This window comes from Phoxinus phoxinus (genome assembly GCF_949152265.1).
Source record: "Phoxinus phoxinus genome assembly, chromosome: 1".
In the NCBI taxonomy this organism is placed as follows: Eukaryota; Metazoa; Chordata; class Actinopteri; order Cypriniformes; family Leuciscidae; genus Phoxinus; species Phoxinus phoxinus.
Window position 1 is genome coordinate 43,912,845 of NC_136876.1, and position 22,442 is coordinate 43,935,286.

The window sequence follows — 22,442 nt, forward strand, 5'->3', positions numbered from 1 at the left end:
ACCCGAGTTTGTTTTCATTAAAGAACCCTTTTTGTTAATTGAAACCTTTTTGAACTCTCCTTCATCTTCTTCGTAACGCCCATTACACGCTTTAGTTTAGGCAGGGGGTCTGTTTAAAAGCAAACCTCCCAACTATACCTGCGGGTGTCACTGTTGGACAGTGTTACTGTAGAAAAACTAGTGACTTTTACACCTTTTAATGTCACATTTTGTAATATTTGCATTTTTTTTCAGTTATGTTAAGGATTATTTTCTCATCCAGTATTTTTTGTGTCACCTTTATTCAGAGTGGGGGAAACAATTAGCACATTCATAATGGTAATTCAAGAAGAGAGATTCAACAAACAGAATATCAGCAAGGCACCATTTGGTCGATCGATATATTTACATAAGAAAAACAGCATGCAGTTTGGTTAAAACCTACATTGAATTCAAGTTAATTTCCATTCTCTCCGACTAAAACAATGATAAAATCTGGTCTATCTAAAAAAAATCTAATTTAGCAAAAAAAGACTAACTCTCATACAAAAGCACATAATGATTACATATGATGAAACGGTAAAAAACAAACAAACAAGAAATCTTCCCTGTAATGTCCAAAACATGGCTTCAAATGTCCTTTTTAAGCATATAAATCGGTACAGAATATCAATTGCTACTTTGGTATGAGATGAACCGGCCATCTCTGAAAAATGAAACCTGAATAGACTTTTATTTGCTTCCTTAATAAATGTCACTACAGTGTTATTGTGTGTATATATATGTATGTGTATATATTACACATATATATTAGTTGGTATCAATTATATATAACATTTGTAGGCGTGGAAAAGTCACGTCAGTATATTTCTATATAGAAGCAGTTTGATGCTGGTGTTAACAGAGACATAGAACTTAAATTCTTGCATAATCTTGTTCTCTCCCTTTTTCCAGTAGTGATGCATTATATTTCTCCTCTCATTTAGTGTGCTAGTGCAAGTTATTGCATAGGTCAAGTTTTGTTGGTGTCTTTTGCAAGCACGGCGTCCACACACACACGTCTGCTCCTCCAGTGTCAGGCTGAGCGATCACCGATAGCTCAACAGCTGTTCATTTCCACGCCGAGGACGGACTGCATTCTTCCCTTTTCCGTGAGTGCGTTTAATGAACAGGGTTATTGGGATCCTGTGAGTCTGTGATGGGAGGTAGAGCTTCATAAGCAGGTAAATCTGTGCCGGGCTCAGAGAGCGTAACCGGACGCTCCTCGAGTGACAGGATGTCAATGGACTGGACGGACTGACGAATGCTTTCCTCGTATGTGGGAGGCAGCTGTGGTGAAAACAGAGATAAAGCACGACTTAAACCTTTATGCTTGACACACAAGACAAATGCTGAACACATTTTTAGTGTTTAACCAAAAATACAAAACTCGCATGCTTCACGAATTACATTTAGGATTGAAGAAATGATTTATAATTATTGAAAATTCTCTTTATAAATCCTCACATTTGTCTCCACCCTGAAATAACCATATATGGATCTTACAACGCCTAGTTTTACTAAGCATAGCCTCATCTGCATATCATTTGCATATGCATATTCATCCATGTGATACAAACAGTTCAAGACTCATTACTCGTCACATTACCTTGCTTAAAATCATTTAGTAGCTTATCCTTGCCTTGTTTTTGAATTAATAAATCAAATAGTATAAAATACAATTTCAGAGAAAGTTTTTCTCAATCTTTTCCACTGGCCAAATAGTAACTTTGTAATTTTAATAGAAACAGATAGGCCTTATTGTGCATTATTGATCATTCTCAGACCATGAGTTCTGCTATTATCATGCGCTAAGCAATCCTCGCCGTAGTTAAAACGTTAAAACACAAATGCAGCGCATCCACTACAAATATTTCTACTTATTAGAATATAAAAATGGTGTAACTTCTTGGTAATGATTTCATATAATCTAAGTGCTTAACTCCATTAATGAGAATGACATATTTAATCTAAATGTGTATATCAGATCTAAAGCATAGTTTAAACTTTCTTTTTTTAATTTAAACTGTTATTGTGAACATGCGCTGTATTTATGATTAGGACTCATAATGAAGATGAAGTGGTCTTCCTTTATCTGCCGTCAGTCCCTCAGCTCACCATCGGTGTCTCCAAACCGTGTCCAAAATGTTTGTGCGCATGACTCAGAGTTTGCGTGCAGCTGCCTCGCAAAACTGTAGGAGGAGTTTGTTCATGTTATCTTAAGGCCTTTGTGACGTTAAATTGCGAAGATCTTGAGTTTTTGGCGGCCTGACAAATGTAGATGTGCACACCCAAATTTCATCCTTTGGGTGATATATGCATCATCAGATAAGTTCTATATTAATATTGCTTGCAGTTCCGATGTTGCTAAGCAACCACAAACAGCCGGCAGTAACACAGGCATACAATGCCCAATCTGCCCCAAACTTCACATGTTTCATAAGAGTCCTGTCCTGAACACATCTAAATGACAATATTTAGTTATAGTAATAGCGCCACCTGCTGGTAGCAGAAAGTGTGGCAAATACAAATGACTTTAACCAGAGCCCGTCTACGGAGAGCCTGTTCACTCCCTATTAAGTCCTATTGTACCGAATTTTGGTTGTAGTTCCACCAGAGTTCCACTGGGGGCGATCACCCGAGTGCAAAATGAATGGGAGTCTATAGGGCTAGACGGCTAAATTTGTCCCTTTCAGCCGATTGCCGTTGAGAAATCTCAGATTTGATTGTAGGTTTTGCAAGTTCAACATGGGTTATAGGTCGAAAATTGAATGAACGAGTACTTATGTCCTTTCGATTTCTTACAGGTTGAGTTGTTGTTGCCCATAACACGCTAGCATTCTGCTTATGAACGCTGATTGGTCAGTGAAGGACTGGTTACGACCAGAGATACCGCTTGATGTTATCGTGGCATCCGAAGCGGGAACAGAATGTATTCTAGCAGAAACTCTTCTAGCACGTGTATTTACCTGTGTCAGCTGTGCTGGCGATGCCTCGAGAGAAAATAAAGTCCAGAGCGCGAAAGCACCACAGTGACTGAAGGATTGCCGTAAAGCAGTATCTCTGGTCGTATGATGTGTATGACGTCATTGACATTTTGAAAGACTTTTTAAAGCAAATAAGTGACTCTAAAAAATCTAACACCCAGCAATGTGCAATTTCTTTGCATCTCCTTTCGAATACAACATTCAAATTACTAGACAAAAAATTATATCTTGAGAAAAGTGGATTTTGAGGGGTATAGCTCCATAGACCTCCATTCATTCTGCACTCGTCCTGTGAGCGCCCTCATATGGAATCAGAGTGGAACTGCAACCAGTCAGAAGCCGGAAGTGTAGCGAGAGTGAACCTTCTCCCCTTATTAGACATTCTCTGCTTTAACATAGTCCTCCTATATTTACATCCTGCTCACCGTGCTCTGTTTTCCTAAAGCCACCGGGTGGCAGTGGCACGGGTGCGAGGGCCCTTTTCATCGCTGCTTGCAATGTACGTTGTAATGAATTAAATAATTTCATAAATAATTGCAACCAAAGTTAAAATGCATTATAATATTTGCACATTCTTTGTTACATCTGAAATTGGCTGTGTGTCATGTGTTTTCCTGCATTATACTTTATAAAGGTGTAACAATGTATTACAATATAACTGCGGTCACGCTTATTCATGAAATCATAGAATGCGTGATACGGTGCATTACAAGGCATAATTAATGCATTCAAAATACTTTTACAATGCATTATACATAAAGGCTTTAAATAAAGTGTTACCAAAATATATTTTCTTATTATGTAATATTTCTACAGCTTAGCAGGTCAGGACTTTCCCACAAGATAAAGACCTTTGCACTATGCTAATTCATAATACAGCGCTCAACATTTATTTAAACAAATTCAGCTGGTGATATTACTGCCATTTTATCTGTCTCTCCTTCACTATCTCTTTTAAATGTTTAATCTGTGAGCTCCGAGCCTTCCCTTTAGCCTCCTAAAAATAAACAGAGCTATTATAGGACAGACAAAACTGTAGCCTTTAGATGAAGAACAAGCTCTCTTAGCTCAGGAACATGGTTAATTGGAGAGAACGATCCACCCATTGAAACTTGGGGGAGTGCAGGAGAGGACAGACAGACAATGAGCCGTACTTTCTGTCATTGTTTACCTTTCAAGACAGTTATTATGTTTGATGTGCATCAATTTCCCTTAGTGTGTGTACTCATGCGTTTCCTGGCACTGAGTCAACATAAAAGGGCCATGAAAAGCGGGCAGCATGCATGCGTCACGGCATCAGCGCAGGTGATGGATACTGGGCCTGTCTGTGCGGCACTGAATGGCCATTTACATGATACGTGATCATGTTACGGAGCAGAAAATAGAGGGTTATTCATATTGAAAACCTATTGTTTCGTTAATTCAGTTAGACTACACCTGCCGTAGATAACCAGCTTATACTGCAGCCACACACTGCTAATAGACAACACTGTCACAGCTGGCCTTCAATAAAGCAACTACTGCTTAGTTGCCAAACATTAATCTTTTTTATTTTTTTTGCATTATCTAAAGTTTATATCTGAATGTATATTTGTAAAAGTGTATTTTTTAGATGCTGTGACAAGTAATAAACTTTGATTCCAGCAGTTAATTTCAAAGGTCCTCCGGTGTAACAGTTTTAAAAAGTGCTAATTTTCCATTTAGTCTATTTAACAAATTAATTTTCACAAGGGATCCACAAGGCTCCATAATGCAATTGTGCAGAATTTTTACAGTTTAAAGTCATTTGTAAATTCATGACCAGTCATACTTGTGTAACGCTTTGGTTTCTGTATGGAGTTTTAGGCCCCGTTTACACGATGGGAAAACGCAGATATTTCTCGGCGTTTTGGCCTGTCAATTACACGAAAACGCCGTTTTTATCCCAGAAAACGATTGTTTCTAAAAACTCCGGCCAAAGTGGAGATTTCTGAAAACGCCGGTTATATGTTGTCGTGTCAACTGGGAGAAACGGGGTTTTAGGTTCTCTCTTGTCGATTCTGAGGATTCTGATTGGCTTGCATGCCTTTATCCTTCTCCCTCTACACTGCCGCCCATTAGGTTTGGCATAGTTATAATGGCGCTCGACGGCGTATTTATGCGGGTTGTGTGCACGATGTTATTATTGAAAACGGAGGGGGGGAAATATTCGTTTCTCTAAATACCCGGCTATGTGTAAATGTGGCCTTAGTTTGTAACTCTTTGTTTTCTTTTTGTTTCTAAGGATTCTAGAAGGTTCTCATTTGTCGTCATGGCAACTCATTGTTTGATTGATTTGAACCACCTGATCCTTGTTTAGCTTTTTAGTTACTCTGTGTATATAGCCCTCCCAAGTAAAAAAAGTATACTTTAATCATGTAATGCGTTATAATATTGCGTTACTCCCTAAAAAAAGTAACTTATTGTATTACTCAGTTACTTTTCATAGAAAGTAATGCGTTAAGTAACTTTTGCGTTACTTGTTTTATTTTTTTAATAACAACAAAAAAGAGAGCAAAAGTTATATTTTTTTGGCATTTGTAAAGGCCCTTTCACACCAAAATTGATATTAATAAGCTTTAGGCTGAAGGAAATGCAAATTCACACCTGTACACTATCTACTAAAGCTCATTCATTTCACTTATGGTGTGAAAAGGCCTTTACATTTGCCAAAAAATATAACTTTTGCTCTCTTTATGGGAACACATGGGAAATCAAATCAATGTAGCTTACCTTACTTATTTGAAAAAGTATCTGTAATGTGTTACTTTACTAGTTACTTGAAAAAAGTAATCCGATTACGTTGCTCAGGTTACTTGTAGCGCCACACCCCAACACTGAATATGATGACTATGGCTAAATGATTCACCTCCGTCACAATAGGTCCGCTGAGGCCGAAGCGGTCGGCTATCATCATGTGGATCTGCCGTTGTCTGTCTTTCTTGCGCACACTCTCGTACGAAGGCAGGCGAGGATGAGGAGGCTCCAGTGAGGACAGGTAGTAGCTGCTGGGCACACCGATGAGGAACAAAGAGCCTGACTGACAGCCACAAGCAGAAACAAAACGGATGAAATGAGGAACTGAAAGTAATGACGACAAGCTTTCACCCTAATGTTGTTCCAAACCTGCATTCCCATCAAGACAATGACCACACACAACAAAAGTGAATGTCTTTCCATTCAGGAAAAGTATTTTGGTGCCTATTGGTCATACAGGTTTATAACTAAATGAGGGTGAAATACAGTACAGGACGCAGGTTCTTTCATAGCGCTTACCTGTGCATTGACGTTATCATGACCGGTGTCGTGTGTTTGCTCAAAATCAGATGAACCAACTAGAGTCTGTCTGCTGTGGTAGTACTGAGGAGGAGCTTCCTGTTCAACCAAGAAATGACAAGCCACTGTTAATACACTGTAAAAATAAAATAAATAATCCTGGCAGCTGTGGTTGTCAGAATAATCCTGTACAAAAATACAGTAAACATATTTACAGAATGACCGCCAAATTTTACAGTATACACCTGTAATTTACAAGAACATTGCAATGTAAACCGGTAAATCCATGACGCACACTAGTAAAATCTCTTTTGTACCTTTAACATGTACTGACAACCAGCATAATAACAGTTGGTAAAAGAGAAATTCATCACACAAACACAAAACACCATCATGGTAACACACAGACACTATAACAATGTAATAAACATTCATTAAACAACAGATGTCGTCAAATACAACCCAAATAACTGGTAAATAATTATTTAAAGAAAATACTTTTAAATGTGAAGTGTTACACAGGAAATTGTGGGAATGCCAGTTTATAGTTTTTCGCAGTAAATTATTATTTGATTAGCTTTTTTATTTCTAAAAAAACAGCATTTAACAGTATTTTACTGTAAACATGACATGAGATCTTTTACAGTCTTTTCCCTGTATATAATAAGAGAACTGTTAACCTATAAACAAGTTTCTTTTTTTACAATATTCTACAGTTAAAATCACAATTATTTTTTTTATTTTATTTTTTACAGTGTTTGACATTTACCGTTCAAAAGTTTGGGTGAGATTTTTTTATGTTTTTGAAAGAAGTCTCTTCTGCTCACCAAAGCTGCATATAGTATATGTGATCAGAAATATAGTAAAAACGATAATATTGAAAAATGCTTATCAGTTTTTTTATGTGAATATATTGCGAAATGTAATTTATTCCTGTGATCAAAGCTGAATTTTCAGCATCCAGTCTTCAGTGTCACATGATCCTTCAGATCCTTCAGCTAATATAATTATTTGCTGCTCAAGAAACATTTCTGATTATTATTATCAATGTTGAAAATGGACTGCTTCATAGTTTTAAGCTTTATTGTCATTTCTGGAGCTCAACCACCAGCATAATAGTTGCGATGTTTTCATATTGATTGCGAGTCAAACCATCACCAAAATCTTGATTTAAAGTCTCACACCCCCATCTTTGTCTTCTGCAATGTCTCTCCTCCTCTTCCTACTTCTGCTACGTTTGGAGCCAGACCTCTGGATGGTCATAAATTACGCCGCTAAGGAGAAGACCACCAAGCGACTTCCTCAACGGCTCCCTCCCCTCCCATCCAGCGCTAGATTAGGCAGGCGGGCCCCGCGTGAGGCCGAGGAATTCCTCCAGCCCAGCCGGACACCCAGTGAATACCCATAGATGCCTTTGTGTCCCGGGACAATACAGTGTCTTACTGCGTCATCAGGGTGCTGAGTAACAATCCCCACACTGGCGTTTTAACGGTCTGCCTCTGTTTTGCACCCTTGTTTCTGCGGCAGGTACTACTAAACGAGCGCACTCCCTTTTACAAGCCCATATGTCACCCGGACAAGTCAGTTTACAGTGTTACAAGTCATTAGTGCGCTAGTTGGACAAAATATGCAGAGAAGGGTTGGAAATTAACCAGGGCTTGAGGTAAATGCAAGCAACAAAATGCCACTTGATGTTTTTTTATTGTTTTTTTTTCTGTTATTTACATAATTTCACATCAAAAATTTTAAGAAAAAAAAATAAGAAATTATATTTTGGTCCTGTTTTAAGACCATTAAGACGTTATTTTTTCTTTACAATTACTTTGTGTGATAAATTTCTACCATGACTGTGTGAGGACATTTTAATTTGAGTGAGTTATTCCCATTATTACATTATTATTTTTTCCTTAAATAATGTAATACATTTTTACACGAAGTTCTACCATAAATATACTTTACCAATGAAATATTGTCACAACGGCAAACATTTTTTTTTAATAGATTTCATTTACTTAATTTCAAATATAATTTTTTGTAAATTTGTGTACAAAACATGTAGATGAGATTCAACCTTATGTAAAAAAAAAAAAAAAAAAAAAAAAGTTTTTTATTTTGCAATAATAAATGTCTGACTGCATCAAAAAGTGCATGGTTTAAAAAGTTTTGCTTTAAAGTACATTTTAAATCACGTTTTAATAATTATTTTGATGTGTTGACTACCAAAGCAGGCTAACATACTAAAGTTCTTGATTATCATTTTAACTGTAGTGTGTTATTCAATATTACATTTAAAGTATATTTTAATATATCTGTGTCGAAGATAACAGAAAAAAATTATGAAACTACATATGCAGATGTACTTAAGTCTCTCAAAAGTTCAGCTAATAGCATTTAATGTAAATTTAAACTATAATACATTTTCATTTCAATTAACATGCATTTAATATCAGTTCACACTGATGTATATTCTTAAAAATATACCAACAAAAAAAATACTAAAGTTTATTCTTTTAAATAGACAACATGCTTTGTGTTTATAAATTGTTAGAAAAAAATGCCCCTGTCAATCAATTCCACTAGTCAAATATCGTCCCTTAAAGAAAGCGGGCCCTAATCTGAGACACAGCTGATGTCTTGGACTCAAGGCAAGAGCTCCTGACAGCTCTGACATCACTCAGAGTGACGTATTTTGACCTTTCCCATCACCCCTCTTATTCGGGACACCGGGAGACACGTTTAGTAAATGTGAGGTCAGGGGTCACCTTCCCTCGCTGGTTTTCCCTCTCAACAGTCCCGGAGTCCCCCCAATAAGAGAGACGTTCTTTTGTTTGCTCCTCTGATTCAGGCAGTGTGAAAAAGCAAAAAGCGTGTAAAATCAGCCCTGAAGTCGGGGGAGGACCTCTTCAGCGGTGTGCCTTTTTCAGTGCCTGACCTAAAGTAAAACCTTTGTCTCCTGTGATCCCCCCCACCATCAAACCACTGAACCTAACGATCAGATGGTGAAGACCCCTCAGTAAGAGGACATATGTGACCCTGGACCACAAAACCAGTCACATGGGTACATTTTTTTCAATTGAGATTTATGCATCATCTGAAAGCTGAATAAATAAGCTTTCCATTGATGTGTGGTTTGTTATGATAGGACAATATTTGGTCGAGATACAATTATTGAAAATCTGGAATCTGAGGGTGCAAAAAAATCGAAACATTGAGAAAATCGCCTTTAAAATTGAACATTTATGTTCACGATTGTGCTGCATCCACTCACAAAAATAAATGTTTTATATATTTAAGGTAGGAAATTGACTAAATATCTTCATGGAACATGATCTTTACTTAATATCCTAATGATTTTTGGCATAAAAGAAAAATCTATAATTTTGACCCATACAATGTACTGTTGGCTATTGCCACAAATATACCCGTGCGTCATGTGACTGGTTTTGTGCCAACAGCATCCCAAAGTTGTGTGGTCTGAACGACAGCTCTCGACCTGTGGCTAGAAGAAGCAGGGTTTCTTGTTTTCATGACATGTGGACTCAATAAATCCTTATCTTGAGCAATAAATAAGCAAGCTGACGTTCAGTACAAATACAATCTGTATATTTTATTTTCAAAATATATACAAATGTCATTTATGTCTATTAGTGTGTCAAGAGATTTAAATCGCCGCTTTTGAAGAGTGCACGTGTGCGAACGTGCTCTAGTACGCAAGAACGATACAATCTGTAAATAAAGCGAAATAACTAAAAAAAATTAGAAATAGTCCCCAGATGCCATGTCCGTAATTCTTTAGCAAAAATTCTGCCATTAATTCAATCTCAAACGGATTCATTAAAAGATTAATTCCTTCACCATGTGCGTGACATCATTAACCAACATGGTTAAACAAAATGGCGACAATAAGGTTTCGGTTACGGTCGTGATGAGCTAGTTAATTTCTTCAACGTTACATCATATGCTATAGTAGTTAAGCAGCGAGTTACGTCGTTGTACTGGAAATGCAGCCCTATTTAGTTCCTGATTTTTAGCCCCTCTTGCTGAAAAGCAAACTGTGCTCTGATTGGTCGGCTGGATCAGTGTGTTGTGATTGCTCAAGCGTTATGAGGGTGTTTGGGAAATGTCCCGCCCTATTACCATAACCGCGAGTTTCAATGCTCTACTAACTCACTCAACCAGGCCCCACCCCCTTTATCCTGTGTATTAACTATTTAAATGAGAATTTTTGTGATGTGTTCGTTCCCGGGAAGAAAACTCAAGCCTACAATTCACCTTTGGCTAAGCCCCAAAATCAAGGAGCAACACTGTTCATGCAAAGTTGGGTAGGTCTCTATAACGTTACACTTCTATAATCGTTATTACAAAGCAAACGGACTACGCAAGTATAGTTGTATTTATTAGCAGCGTGTGCTAGCGTATCAACAATTAGGGCAGAGAACCGAAATCATAACCTAAAACTGTCTAACTAGTATAACTTCACAGTAAGGTTAAAAGCAAAATTTATCTTAGAGCACAAAAGTGAGCTTGTTGATCCTTGAGGGGTTTCGCTGACTGAGGACGTCCACACAGTTTAATCCAAAGACGACACTTGTCAGGATTTGATTTCGGTTTGGGAAGGGAAAAAAACAGACACCCCCCTCCAACCTCTCTGGGAAACGCGTATCTGTGTTACAAATGCCCCAGGCACAACCATATTTTTTATCAAACTACGACGGTAATAGCCTGCCGAGACCAAAAATATGAGACGCCTGTGTTAAAGTCAATGGAGCGCTGTGAAAAAGTGTCGGACCGCTGTGGGAGCTCGTTCTTGCCTGCGCTGTGATTGGTCAATCTACATTCTAGGGCGTGGCTTAGCCAAAGGGGAATTGGAGGCGTTTCAGGGAGTTCAGAAACACTTGCAGATGTAAAGAACAACTCCCGCTGGAGGGACCTTTTTCATGCTCAAAAAGCAACTTTACGCACTAAAGACAGCTGAACATGTAAAAAAGCGAAACAGCAATTTCTTGTTCACAGCCTTTGCGGTGGTAAACCATTTCAGAAGTGACTGCTGTACATTGTGCACACATGCAATGATACTTTAGATCAGGGGTGCACAGTTTTGCTTCTGGAGATCTACCTTCCCATAAAGCCTTCAATGAGGTCATGTACAAAGCATGTAACCGTTCTCCTTTATCAATTTGGGGTCATAAACGATCGACAGATAGATTTCACCCGCATATAAACACCTTTACCAGCGTTCTTTCGTCTTATTGAAGTGCACACGTGTGAAATGTGACAGGAAAGCGCCCTTAAGCGCATCTAACTGGAACAAGTGTTTTGCGGTGAGGAAGAGCAAATAAACTGTACATGCTGCGGAGATATGGTACAGTCGTAGAAATGGCATGCATGAGAGGAAAATGTGAGTCTTTACACGTTTCTCACTGACATTTAGCAAAACTGGGGGTTTAATGCTTTGTTTAACACCAAAATGAGTGCAGTTGAGAGCTGCAGGGATGATGTATTTCCGTAGACCAAAACCCAGAACCGAGTTGCATTTTAGCACTTCAGTTCCAAGTCAATGTAAGGTTTTTTGGGGTTAAATGGCGGAAATAATGTCTGTGGTGAACACAAGCTCAAGGGATTTCAATGTTTTATTCTACTACATAAAATAGATCAGTAATTAGCCTGGCTCCGCCCTCCTACGTACTGTACTTCCGCTCAATTTTCATTTTCCTTCAGTACTAGGTCTGGGATTGTGGTGTATTCTTGGGTTTTCTCCGGTCAGTTTTTTACCGGTCCAATCAGCGAACAGAGGGAGTGGCTGAGAACGATGACGTTGAGGTTGTGCGCTAGTTTGAGTCGTCATACGTCACGACCAAACGTTAGCGATTGGTTATGGCAGATCCAGAGTGACTCTGGGCAGATCCAATAGTTTTAAACTTCAACTGAGGACCCGCCTTCAAGGAAGTTAACGCTGGTCAATGGAGAGACTCTCTGTACAAATGAAATTTACGAGAGTCTGGTATAACCAGGCTAGATCAGTAATGCCCTCTTGTGATTGTTTAAGCAATTACTTGTCTTGTAAAAGGCGGTTGATAACAAGTGTCTAAATGGGACTATACAGAGGTTGTCTGGGACATTAAACGCCATCATCCGAACAGGTATAAACTCATCATCTCACTAGTCGCTTTCACAGCCCTATTGTGAGCGCCATCGCGCGCTTGCAAACTATTATAACTCCAACTTTCAAGCTTAATGAAAAAGCTTTTGACTTCTGCCGATTATATTTAGGTTTCAAAGTTGTGTTCATTTGTGAAGATCACCATGATGGACAAAACGTGCAAGAGTCATAAACCTTTGGTCAGATCACAGAGCTTATTCACTGCAATAATCCAAACCCCAGAGGAAAAATCAGGATGATGCTTAACTTACAGTTTGCCCAACAAAAATAAATCTATACATGAAAACTGACAAATAACATTCAAGTCTCGTAAACGTGCACTTCTTGCTTTGCCAGGTTATTGGTTTGCATGAAAGCTGGTAAAACAGGCCATTTCAATTAACAGATTTTTGTTGTCAGCGTATTGGTGTGCGTGTAAACATGCTCGTTATCTTATAAGTGTTTTTTGTAATGTGTTTTAAGAGAACAAAAATTCATAAGTCGACACCATTGCTGAGTATTTTCTCCTTAAAACTGCAGTGAACCAAAGACAGTCTCAAAAACGCGGTTCGCAGGTGTTTCTGACGTCACACACTACCTTGTAACCAATCAGACCAACGTGTGATCGTCAACCAGTGGATCTCTGAGCTGGTGTGAGTGAGTGGAGACGGGGCTCATTTGCATATTTAAAGAACCACGTATATAAATGAGGCAAGGGTGTAGAGTTACATTCAAGCTATTTTAAGACATGAATATTTTTTTTCCAAGGAAAAAAAACTTGTATATATGTTTTTTGGTGATCAACGATTAGTTTTAAGGGATCAAATTATTGACTACATGGGGACTTTAAACCTTGAGGAAGGCGGGTCTCTAGGAACGGAATGGGAATGGGAACCATTGATTTAGTGGGTTTAAATATGGTGGTCACTCCCGAAACTTTACAGTGCGTACATGGTCAATTGTGTGTGTGGCTACCTCATGCCTATCTTCACCACAGGTTAACTTAGCAGACATGCATTTGCATTTCCTCTCTGTGGAGGCAGTTTCCCTGTGTTACTAAGATAAGGTTAAAGTTCCCCCAGGGGGGACGATTAGGCCTGAAAGTGAACAGGAAAAGGAAATGCTGAGGATGAGGCATGACTTCAGGCTGAAGTGTGAGCAGATAAACGCCGCACTCTCTCTCGGTCTAATCTAACATCTGCTCTCACGACACACATCCTGAGCACTGGGCACATTAGAGGAGAAAAGCTCTGACATGAGGTGAGGCTTCACAGCCCACATTGGAAGGTTCCTGCACTTTACTTATGTAATTAATTACTCAGTAATGAGCTACACCCAACACTAAAAGTGAATATATTTTAAATGTACTAAATTGATACTTTGTCTGTCATTACAATACAAACGTGTAATTACAAACATATTTTAATACACGACATACATCTTTCAGCAGAAATTACATTAGTATATTTCAGTTTGCCGTTAACGCTTGTCATTTTGAAGCTCACTTTAACTATATTTCAAAGACAATGTACAGGTGAAACTCGAAAAATTAGAATATGGTGCAAAAGTTTATATATTTCAGTAATTCAACTTAAAATGTGAAACTAATATAGTATATAGACTCATTACATGCAAAGTGAGATATTTCAAGCCTTTGTTTGTTATAATTTTGATGATTATGGATTACAGCTTATGAAAACCTTTTCACAATATTCTAATTTTGAATTTGGGGGTTTTCATAAGCTGTGAGCCATAATCATCAAAATTATAACAAATAAAGGCTTGAAATATCTCACTTTGCATGTAATGAGTCTATATAATATATTAGTTTCACATTTTAAGTTGAATTACTGAAATAAATGAACTTTTGGACCATATTCTAATTTTTCGAGTTTCACCTGTACATATAATTATGGAATTACATAGAAAGATGTCGTACTTGAGTGTGTCAGAAACACTCTACAGGTCAACTAATTGCAATTTAATATAAATTTAAACTATTATACATTTTAATTTAATACAATTTATATGCAATTATTTTTTAGAAAACATTGTATTTAAGTACCGGTATATAATTTCCAATTTCCAGTGCTTACATTTTTTATTTTTTTTTAAGTGTACGAGGTCAGACAGCTTTACTCCTCCACTAAGTTTAAGATCTGATTACTGTGTAACTTCTCCAGGGCACTTGTGACCATGTTAGTCAGGGGAACGGTCACGCTGTATTGTGCTCCTCTCTAACAGAACGGCTTGTTTGTCTGACTCACGTAAACCTGGACAGTTTGTGCTCTTCACAGTCAAATCTTTGAGTTTTTGGAAGCTTTCTTGCTTACGTTCCCTGAGTTTGTTTTGCTTAATATCGCAGCTGACGCTGACAACATGCAAACTGAGTCACGGTGTTTGCCGAAGCACATGAAAGTTTAGCAGCACAGAGAAAGATAATATGTAATCTCTGATTGTGTGTCGGTGTACTGAACAGTGGGAGATGTTCTTCATTCGCACAAAAAAATATCAAACTAGGTCAGCTGTAACTCTTCAACTACATTTGACACTTTCATTCGCTGATTTCATGTCCTATTGGAAAAGAAAATAACAAATGGCATCTTATTAATATCTCAATAGTCCCTCATAGGACATAGAGATGAAGTCTCCAGCCTCTTATATTTTATTTTTCCCTCAGTAATCTCACATGTCTCCTCTAAAGTTTTAAGAAGAAATCTCAACAATGTCTCAAACTGTGTTCAGAGAAAGCCAGAGGTATGATTTGTACCGAGACTATGTGCAAGCCTTGGGTTTGTAGGAGAAACACTCGACCTATAAGGCACTCAATGAAAGTATGAAAGCTTTGACGAATGAGATTTCCCTCACCATGTCAGTACGAGATTCCTGGCAAACCCTCATTTTGCAGCAGAGAGGAACCTTCCGGTACAGGATCAACAGCAGTACCACGATCATGAAGAAAAACACCAGACAACAGACTGGAGAAAGACAACACACACACCGAACACGTCAGTCCGTCTGCAGCGTGTGCTTTCGGAAACACTCGGGCTGCTTTTTCTGTTTTGAACTTTAACATTAAAGTGTACATTTCTAGATTCGTAAAGATTAAAAGACAGGCACAATTTATACAATTTCAAAACATTTAAGCATAAAGCATGAGTCTTTACAATCTTGGCAAACATATTTTCTGCATAATAAAGTGTCTTAAGGACTCATGTTATATATATATATATATATATATATATATATATATATATATATATATATATATATATATATATATATATATATCAAACACACACACACACACACACATATATATATATATATATATACAAACACACACATATATTTACATAGTTTTGTTAGATACAATTAATCGCGATTAATCGTTTTGACAGCACTAATAATATATATATATATATATACTGTATACACGCACATATGTATACATATATATAGTACATACACACACACATATAGATCTAATTACTTCTATTGTCTTTGAAATATGGTTAAAGTGAGCTGCATAATGATAAGCGTTAATGATAAACCGCTGAAAATGATAAGCTGCTGAAAGATGTATGTCATGTATTTACATATATTTTTAATTTCACGTTTGTAATGACAGTTGCAATTTAGTATATTTAAAATATATTAACTTTCAGTGCTGGGTGTAGCTCATTACTAAGTAAATAGGCTAATTACTGTAATTTAATTCCTTATTTGAAAAAGTAAAGTACGGGATTATACTGAATTTTTTTGTCATTTAATTACAGTTACTTCTGATTTAATTGCATTAAATACTGTATATAGAACAACTGTATATAAAAACAATAGTATCAGAATGTAACGTCTAATATTAAAATGTATGTTTTTATTGTAACCTTCTCCCTTTACACACTTTGGTCAGTTCAAGAATAATTAATGCAATTTTATATTATTTATCTGAAATAATTAAAATGTCTATCCTTATTTTGCTCAACTGGTCGAGATTGAAATGTGTTTAGAAAGTAATTAGAAATCCAATACTTTTATAGAAAGAGTAATTAATACAGTAATCTAATTACACTGTTGAAGATGTAAGTATACATTACTTTTACAGTAGCTTACCCAACACTGAACACTGTAGTAAGAACAACCTTTAAGATATTTTACAGTAATTTATGGTCTCAACCATATATACAAATAGAAAATACTACTTGACAAATGATAGTATCATTTTCAAGGAAATTTTGCGACATCATCAGCCCAATTAAGACATGTAACATCGAGAAATACAGTATTTATATGGATATTAAGTACCCATCTGAAGGTGATACTCACATGCGCCCACGACGACTGCCCGCTGGTCCGCCGAGAGGCTCGAGGTGGAGGCGACAGTTGGGGACACAGTGCTGGACATCTCGGACAACAAATACAACTCTCCTAACAAGCTGTCTCATAGCAAGCCATCACGAGAGTCCTCTTTCCTTCTTCCCAGCTTCATCTCAGATTCAGAGAGACACGAGAGGACTTCAGCTGAGTGAACTGGACGTCAGTCACGACTCACATCCTAGTCATCGGTATAGATACATTGTTGCCGTCGGTGAATGAACGGAGAATCCTACTATGGGGAAGGCGTGGCTCATGAATATTAATGAAGCTCGTGACTGGACGCTGCGGGGAAGTTGCTAGACAACGGCTGCAATGACTAATTAATATTCATGAGCTGAGACTTCGCCGTAGTAGGATTCGTTCATTTCGGCTAGGGAGCATGTGAAATAGACACAAATAAAGTTGGGAATTTTGTTTATGTCTTAGTTTAGGAATACATAAACTTTATTGTCTTTAAAAATAATAATAATAATAAAAATGATAATTAATTATGCCATCTCAGTCTCTTGGTCTCTTCCGTATCGCTCAAATAAACGAGCTGAAACATTCCTTGAACGTTTACTGGTTGTCTTGGAGATAAGCAGGACTTTGCGCTTTTATAGAGCGCCACCTAACGTTAGAAAACTAGCAGAGCTAGCAATATTTATACGTTCATTGATTTATCTTTCTCATTCGAATGTTTTAATTCTTCGGAAAATACTTAATATATTTAATATAACTACATGTTGATACTTAAATATGTGAGTATTAGGATGACAGGAGGAGTTGAAGAATTGTGCATTTAAATTGTTTATTTGTTTATTTTAAAAAGCAACATTAGGCTATATTTTAAATCAGTTTATATTAAAAAAATCCGTCGTGAATTTGTTAATCGTACACTTTATTTATAATATTTTCACAACCACCTCGGCATCTCCTCTCTGAACATGGAATCCGATCAGTTTGATTCAGTTGAATTAGAATCTTTTGGTTAAAAGACTCTGAACCGCGAATCTTTCTCAACGGTTATTGACCGGTTCACAATCTGATTCACTGAGTCGACTCCCTCCAGTCTGCGACTCGCGGCTAACATGACTCGCTGCTGTGTGTGCGATTCAAGGGGGAAAGATGGTCGCGAGCACCCGTGTACAGAAGCTCCTTAGACGGTATAAACTCCCGATCGCGGCCGGTTTAACGATCCTGCTGATCCAGGGGCTGGTGGTATGGAGCCTGCGGAGTCTGGAAGAGGGAGAGACGGAGGTAAGGTGCTGTTTCATGCGGGTAAATCTGTCCTCCGCGTCTCAGTTGCGCCGTTTGATCTGAAGGTTTATGATAGCATGCTAAGCTAAGCCAAACACGTCACTCCAGTCTCAATAGATGAACTGTAATTCCAGTAATAGCGACACCGAGCGTAAACAAGCATGTTTAATGCATTACCTGAAAAAAGTCGTAATGTATCTATGAAACATATTTGAAGTTGTTGTTGTTGTCAAGTGTTTTGTAGGGCAGGCGGTCATTTAGAGTGGTTTGTTTTGACCGGCGTCAGGTTTTAAATGACTGGACTGACTTCACCCATAAGAAACTTAGTGAGATGTCTACGTAGGCATCATTTTGTGTCGTCTTAACCAAGAGGGCCACATACATAGACAGCATTTTTAGGCATCATGGTCTTATATTCCTGCCTTTACACTCAGGATTTTTTTGGGCTTCAATGTATGCAACATTATGCAACTCTAGTGAGCCTCCTACCTTGGCCATCCCCTGGCCATCTCTAGGGCTAGTCTAAAGTGTCCTACCTAGACAGCACTTTTTTAACACCATAGGTCACTGACTTTGACTATGATTCCCAGAAATGCTGACTACACTCCTAAAAATAAGGGTCCCAAAAGGGTTGTTTTGCAGCGATGAAAGAAGAACCGTTTTTGGTTCCCCCAAAAAACTTTCAATGAATTCTTCTTAAAATAACCTTTTTTTTCTTAGTGTGAAGAACATTTAGAAAATCTGAATAACTTTTTTTTTCACAAAGAATCTTTTATGGAATGGAAAGATTCCATGGATGTTAAAGCGTCTTAATGGAACGATCAGTGCCGATAAAGAACCTTTATTTATTGTTTTAAGTTTCCGTTAACTGAAGTTTTTTAAAAGTTAGCCTTTTCTATTTATGACGTATATATGAGAGTGAAACGGTGAACAAGAACAGATGTAGGGCGGGGCTTGATTTTGTCCATGGGGAATTGATTGGATGGTTGTGGTTTGCTATTGGCTGATCTCATGTGAGTGACAGGTTGCCCCGCCCTCACGCCAGTAAACGCATCATCAGAGAAGAGAAGAGCTGCAAGAGGGAGGGGAAGGGGAACTTATTCTTATTAAAAAATATGAGGCACGTCATGAATTAATGATGTGCATGGAAAAATCACTACTGTACCAGCAGCGCAATGTTATTACGCAGCGCCTGAAAATAGTCCCCAGCTCAGTAACTTCCAACGTGGCCGGCACTAAGTTTGTAATATCATAATATCATATCAGTTCCTTGATTATTACACAGGAATGAGAGTATAGTGCACTGTACGAGCTTTGATGACTCATCTGTCTCTCATAATTATTAATGATGAGACTGAGCTTTCATATCCTATGAGAAGACACTGTCTCTTAATTATTCATGACACCACGTGGATCTTTCCAATGATAGACATGTCAAACTGTGATATTGCGTAGTCGATGAGCGATCATGGGACGCAAGTGTTTGTATTCGTGGTGCAATAGTTCAAGTGCGTTGCATATCTTTCCCCGCGATGCTAGGCTTGACTCTGGCTCCGCGCGGTTGGTTGGCCGGCCATCCACCGCGGACACTTCTGTTGCAAAATTAGACGTTAATGAATAAAAACGTTATGCTAATTTCCGGTCTGACTTTTGCCTGCAGAAGGGTTTTTGTTCTTCTCTGATTAGTTACCCACCATTCTGACACTTCTCCCATCCGCGCGGCCTCCGGTTCGTCCATGTTTTCCTCCACAGTCACGGCAGTGGCTAATAATGGTTCAAATAGATAGGGCTGTACATTTCTATGTCACTGTGTCCATCTTTATTATTGGGGTCCAGGGGGCGCGTAGATCGAGGCTATATGCACGGAAAGTTTATTTTTTTTTAAACGGAACATTTTTTATTTTCAAATATATGCATTTATAGTGTGTATATAAACAACTACCGTATTTTCTGGACTATAAGTCGCTCTGTAGTATAAGTCGCATCAGTCAAAAAATACGTCATGAAGAGGAAAAAAACATGTATAAGTCGCACTGGACTGTAAGTTGCATTTATTTAGAAATTTAGGCCTATTTCACAAAATCCAAGACCAAGAACAGACATGTAACGTTAATCTGGAAAGGCAAGTTATTCAGCTCCACAGTAGCACACAGAACAACAGCTGAATAGATGTCCTTTACACATTAACAGTTATTCAGCTGCACAATAGCATAAAGAACATATATCTGGGAGGCTGAATAGACTAAATTAACATTAGCCAGCGAGTCCAACAAGTTACCGGTAAGCAAGTTCACCAAGTTCACAACACTGAATCCATTGAGTTCTTCCTCGGTGTCGCTTCTGAACAACTCCGCCAACTAGAGCGCCCTCTCACGGCTGTAGACGGCAATGTTTTCTCTTGGTTCATCTCAGTCAGAATGAATTAAAGTCGCACCTGACTATAAGTCCCAGGACCAGCCAAACTATGAAAAAAAGTGCGACTTATAGTCCGGAGAATACGATATATATTTTATAATGACATTGTAATTATACATGTACATGTTTTATTCAATATAATTAGATTACAGGGCGTTCAGTTACTTTTGAAAGGACAGAAATAAGATGTGTCAGTGTAATTCATTAGACTTTAACTTTGCCAGCTGTAAAAAAAAAAAAAAAAAAAAAAAGGCATTTTTTAACTCACGTTTTACCACAGATTTTTAATGACTGTCGATAATGACGTTATCCCTGCCGTGCCACACCCACTCCACTCCCTTCTCACAGCCATCCACGCACATTAAGTTGCATTTTTCTAAAATATTGCGAGCTAGACTTGAGCTGAAAGAGGGGGGGTTTCATGACCCTTTAAAAACCGATAGTGAACTACCTTTCTAGACTAAAAATGCAGCTGACAAGGAATGTGCCTGTGTGGCCCAAATCCGATTTTGTGCTTATTTGTGTCCGTTTTTGTCATGACCGTGTGAACTGCACAAACCACATGATGGAATCTGATCTTTTCAGTTCTGATCTGTGCCACTTCCATATGTGGTGGTACTAAATTACTTGCGTATCTCTAGACCAACATTCATAACAATTCTGCGCTCATCATGGGTGTCATTTCAAAGATATTGCATACCTGACGTTATCAAGACAGTAGTGAAAGATAGTCAGTGACAGACAGTGATGTGTCAGAACTCATAAGTATTATAGTGACAGCTAAGCAAAACACGAGGGCCTGTGTCTTAAATGTTTACAACTGCTGACCGTGATCTATTCACACTGGAATCTGATATTGGCCACATTCGCACTAAGGCTTGCAGTGTGAACATAGCCAAAGTTGTTGTCTAAGAGCTTGCTTGTTTTTTGAGACACAACCGACAATTAAATCCAGCTGTTCATAGATTCAATGTCCTCCTCAGGCTTTATTAAAATTCACCCTTAAATGGATGTTATAGATATTATTCTGAACAATTGACTGTGCAAATGGCAATGCGAATTAATATAAAAACATATGTGACCCTGGATCACAAAACTAGTCACAAGTCGCACGGTTATATTTGTGGCAATAGCCAACAATAATACATTGTATGGGTCAAAATTATCAATTTTTCTTTTATGCCGAAAATCATTCGGATAATAATTAGTAAAAATCATGATCCATGAAGATATTTTGTAATTTTTCTACCGTGAATATATAAAACATTTATTTTTGTGAGGGAATGCAGCAAAATCGTGAACATAAATGTTCAACTTTAAAGGCGATTTTCTCAATGTTTCGTTTTTTTTGCACCCCCAGATTCCAGATTTTCAAATAGTTGTATCTTGGCCAAATATTGTCCTATCCTAACAAACCATAGCATCAATGGAAAGATTATTTATTCAAAAAATGGACCAATGTGACTCGTTTTGTGGTCCAGGGTCACATGAATTATTTTTTTTTAGAAAAAAAGTAAGGGTAAAGGTCCACCCCTTAACCTAAATCTCAGTGGCGCAAACAAGCAGATTGTACGAAAACGTACAAATGAGATCGTACAAATTCATACAAATTAGCCTCCAAATCTTGGCCACCCGGAATGTGGAAGAAAAGATCTGTCCCTACTTATTTCATCACGACTTTAATGCCCGGTTCACATTGTATGATTTTGGGCTGTCCCAGACGAAAAATGACAATTGTGGCGATTTATATTTTTTAAATATAAAAATGTATATAATACGTGTAAATATTTTTTAAATATATACATACGTGTGTATAAATAATTTCATTATTTTACACAGTACACTACACGCATATATGATGTAAACAAAACTTTTATTCTGCAAATGATCAGTTGCGATTAATCGTTATGCAGCCCTAATATAAATACACACACACGCATGTATATATTTGAGAAATATATTTTTATATGATT

The 22,442-nt window shown here is 37.7% G+C and overlaps 2 protein-coding genes across 3 annotated transcripts in view; one reads left to right on the plus strand and one right to left on the minus strand.

Annotated features, from left to right (window-relative positions):
• Positions 1–270: 270 nt before the first annotated feature.
• LOC306997044 (uncharacterized protein) lies at positions 271–17,092 on the minus strand. Its single transcript, XM_079610065.1, has 5 exons — positions 16,765–17,092; positions 15,307–15,416; positions 6,300–6,398; positions 5,893–6,063; positions 271–1,308 (listed from the first exon to the last, which is right to left on the minus strand). The coding sequence occupies exons 1-5, from the start codon at positions 16,841–16,843 to the stop codon at positions 1,141–1,143; spliced, it is 627 nt and encodes a 208-aa protein (XP_079466191.1). The 5' UTR covers positions 16,844–17,092; the 3' UTR covers positions 271–1,140.
• Positions 17,093–17,893: 801 nt separating this feature from the next.
• Positions 17,894–22,442, plus strand: part of xylt2 (xylosyltransferase II) — a 35,472-nt gene continuing 30,923 nt past the window's right edge. For both annotated transcript variants that reach the window (XM_079624207.1, XM_079624208.1), the window contains exon 1: positions 17,894–18,054. In XM_079624207.1, the coding sequence (XP_079480333.1) occupies positions 17,923–18,054 (132 nt within the window). In that variant the 5' untranslated portion in view covers positions 17,894–17,922. The remainder of the gene's footprint in view (positions 18,055–22,442) is intronic.

Coding starts and splice junctions, on each gene's coding strand:
- LOC306997044 (XM_079610065.1), bottom strand. CDS start 16,843: ATGTCCAGCACTGTGTCCCCAACTGTCGCCTCCACCTCGAGCCTCTCG. Junction 6,064..6,299: donor ATGATAACGTCAATGCACAG/GTAAGCGCTATG, acceptor TGTGGCTGTCAG/TCAGGCTCTTTGTTCCTCAT. Junction 1,309..5,892: donor GCGGACCTATTGTGACGGAG/GTGAATCATTTA, acceptor TTTTCACCACAG/CTGCCTCCCACATACGAGGA.